Genomic DNA, 3,250 nt, shown 5'->3' with positions numbered 1-3,250 from the left:
TGCAGCCACGGGTACCACAGTTTCAAGGCAAACCGTGCACAGACGTTTGGGAGATATTGGTCTATATGCTCGCAGGCCTGTCAGATGTGTTCCGTTCACGGCAACTCACTGTCGGCAGCGATTAGCCTGGATGCAATGTGGAGAACATGCAATGTGGACATCGTCACAGTGGGCTTGTGTGATGTGTTACGCGTTGGGGGGCGCGACGTCATTCTGTAGGCTCGCTCACATTTAGAATATAGCGATTGTTAATTATTTACATGTTTTATTTACAATTTATACAACCATTATAACTTTAATGGCAGGAGCGTGTGGCAGACGTACGGAGAAGCCGAATGCAAAACAAACAATAAATATAGTCGGCTTTGACTGTATAAAAATACACATGTTGCCACACTGACATAAATAATAATAAAAAATAATGATAATAAACAGTTGAAGAAGGGTCGCTACATGACCCCCTCCCAGTCGAGAGGATCATAGGCTCTCGACGAATTATAAGTTGAAACGCACTTTCTTTCCGGAACGCAGTTCCATTTCTTTTTGGCGAGAGGATATAGTCTTCCGTGGGATCGAAATTATGTCCTTTGGCTTCATTAAGAAGGCAGGTTTCAGTCTGTCAACACTTATGGTAGTGACACGGTCCGGGAACTGCAATGTGAAATGTCTATCACCTCTGCTGATGACCGCGTAAGGGCCATCATAAGGCGGCCGCAAAGTAGGCTTAACAGCGTCACATCGCACAAAAACATGAGAACAGTCATCTAGCGCTGGATGCCAGAAGATTTTGTGCGAGCCATGTGTGGTTGTAGGAACTGGACGAATTTGCGACATAGTGTTGCGGAGGGTTTCCACAAATTCATCGGGCGGAACATCGTTGGAGAGCTGGAAAAACTCCCCAGGTAAGCGAAGTGGCGTCCCATAGACGAGTTCTGCTGATGAAGCTCCGATGTCCTCCTTTACACACGAGCGGCTATATTTCCGTAATCGGGTTTCGTGCCAACTTAGCGAAATCTCTGTAACAAGTTTGGCGAGTTTCATATTACCCATAATTCTTCAAGAATTATAGCTATGGTAACCCTAATAAGACGTGGAGCGATGATATTCCCTAAATTATTAATTTCTGATCATGCCACACACAATCAATCAATCAATGGTTTTGTTTTCGCAGGGTTTTTGGCTACAGCAAGGCCCTCTCCCTGCAGCTGGTAGAGATTTTCTACATTAAAAGGGGAAAAAAAATTAATCATTGTCGACTGCTCCCAGAAATTAAGAGCAAAGGAAAACAAAAATAAAGGGAAGGGAAGAGTGGGATATCTTCAGCTGCACAGGGCAACGATGCAGCACTTCTAAAGATAGAGGCCCTCTATTTTAGTCATGATAGAACAGAAAAGAAAAAGGAAACATCAATCAAAACGATGGGAAGCCCAAATATATTTTTGGACCAAACAAGAAATAATGTTAGGAGGAAGAGAAATCAGATCTGACCACTCTAAAATGTATTTTTTTGAAAAAGGATCAATGAGGATAAAATTTCGAATATTTTGATAGAAAGGACATCGGAAAAGGAAGTGATAAGCAGATTCTTCCATTGGACAATAGAAACAGTAGGAGTCTCTATGTCTTTTAATAGTGTGTAAGTACTTGTTGAACGGAGCTCGCTCACAAATGAGTTTGTAAAGAAGGTTTTCAATTTTTCGAGATGACATCTTTCTGGAGATTTTATCCACAAAATTGAGGAAAATAGAAAATTGAGATGGACAAGCCACTTGAAGTTGATTCCGCCAAGTTGATGTGAGAATGTCTCGGGTTCTGACTTTGTAATCTTCAATGAAGAAACCTGCTGGAGTTGTCAGTGGAACAGAAGTGGTGGCTAAATTATGGCCTGCTTTATCAATAGTTTCATTCAGAGAGATGTTGACATGGCCTGGAACCCATACAAGAGTTAACGAGTTTATCTGAGAACAAATATGAGCAATAAAGTTATAGAGCAACAATATGACAGAATGTGAGTGGATGCTAATGTTATTCAGGGCAAGGAGAACTGCTTTTGAGTCTTAAAAAATTGTGATGTTTGGATTGTCTTGGATGTTGAGACAGTTGAGGCCATATGCAATTGCAAGAGCTTCAGCGGAGAAAACAGATGCATTTGGATGTGCAGTACAGGTTTTCGTGACCTTAGCCTGGGGGAAAAAAGCGCCAAGAGTTGTATATTTGGCTTTTGAGGCATCAGTAGCAATAATGATGTTGTTGTTCACCGATTCAAAATATTCATTGAAAAGAATTGAAGAGAGGTTGCTTTTAGGCGTTTTTTGAAATTCCCAAACATCAGTTTGAATGAAGACATTTTTGACAGACCATGGAGGAACCTTGTACATGAATGGGATAAATGAGTGCAGATTTAAGAAAATAGATGAGTTGGCACATCTATTTTTCCAAAGAGGAGTACTTCCAAAGGCAGAAGAACGATTCATAGTAGGAAGAATAAATTTTTGAGATGGTGAGCTAACTGCGGTGATGAGAGCCATATAAATTCTGTTTAGAATAATGTTCTCCAATGATGGAATTTGAAGGAGGGATCTCATCTTAATGATCGAGGTGCTTCTGGGAAGACCAAGAATAGAGCGAATGGTTGAATGGTATATGGGATCCAGAGAAGATAGAAGGGATTTCGAGCAGTTTGTCCAAGCAATTGCACCGTATCCCAAGATATTTGAAATAATGGATAAGAAAATCGGTTTTAACATTATGTAGGGAATGGCTCTAGCTGACCGTGCAACAGAGAGGCAGATGTTATTTGAGAAAGCTCCTGTAGATTTGAGATGAAGTATTTGTTTCTTCCAGTTCAAGGTTTTGTCGAAATAGATTCCCAGGATTTTGATGAAAGGGTGGTAAGGAATCTGAGAGTTATGAATTTTAAACGAAGGATGGTGATTAGTTTTTTTGCGAGAGAAAATGCAGAATTGAGATTTGCTAGGTGAAAGTTGAAGACCATTAGTTTGTGCCCAAGAATTAAGAATGCTAATAGATTTCTGAAGAAAAACCTCTGCTTGGTATCCTTCTGGAGAGCTGGCATATAAAATCAAGTCATCTGCATATACAAAAAGTTTCACATAATTTGGAATTAACGGGATCAGGTCTAGTGTAAAAACCGAAAACAGGAAAGGCGAAAGGCTAGAACCCTGTAGCAGACCTTTACTAATATGAAACCTGGGCGACGTATGGCCCCTCCAATGAATGTGATGATTTC

At 40.5% G+C, this 3,250-nt stretch overlaps 1 protein-coding gene across 1 annotated transcript; it reads right to left on the bottom strand.

The window, feature by feature from the left end:
- Positions 1-495: 495 nt before the first annotated feature.
- On the bottom strand, positions 496-1,050 carry LOC149064501 (uncharacterized). Its single transcript, XM_089255334.1, has one exon. It carries the CDS (start codon positions 1,048-1,050, stop codon positions 496-498), a length of 555 nt encoding a protein of 184 aa, XP_089111460.1.
- Positions 1,051-3,250: the final 2,200 nt, after the last annotated feature.

Source organism: Pholcus phalangioides, unplaced genomic scaffold (assembly GCF_987345545.1).
Source record: "Pholcus phalangioides strain wild (caught in Gottingen) unplaced genomic scaffold, Ppha-v1.0 ptg000042l_1, whole genome shotgun sequence".
In the NCBI taxonomy this organism is placed as follows: Eukaryota; Metazoa; Arthropoda; class Arachnida; order Araneae; family Pholcidae; genus Pholcus; species Pholcus phalangioides.
The sequence above is the reverse complement of the archived record's forward strand: the minus strand, read 5'-3'. Positions and strand labels throughout refer to the sequence as shown.

Coding starts and splice junctions, on each gene's coding strand:
- LOC149064501 (XM_089255334.1), bottom strand. CDS start 1,050: ATGGGTAATATGAAACTCGCCAAACTTGTTACAGAGATTTCGCTAAGT.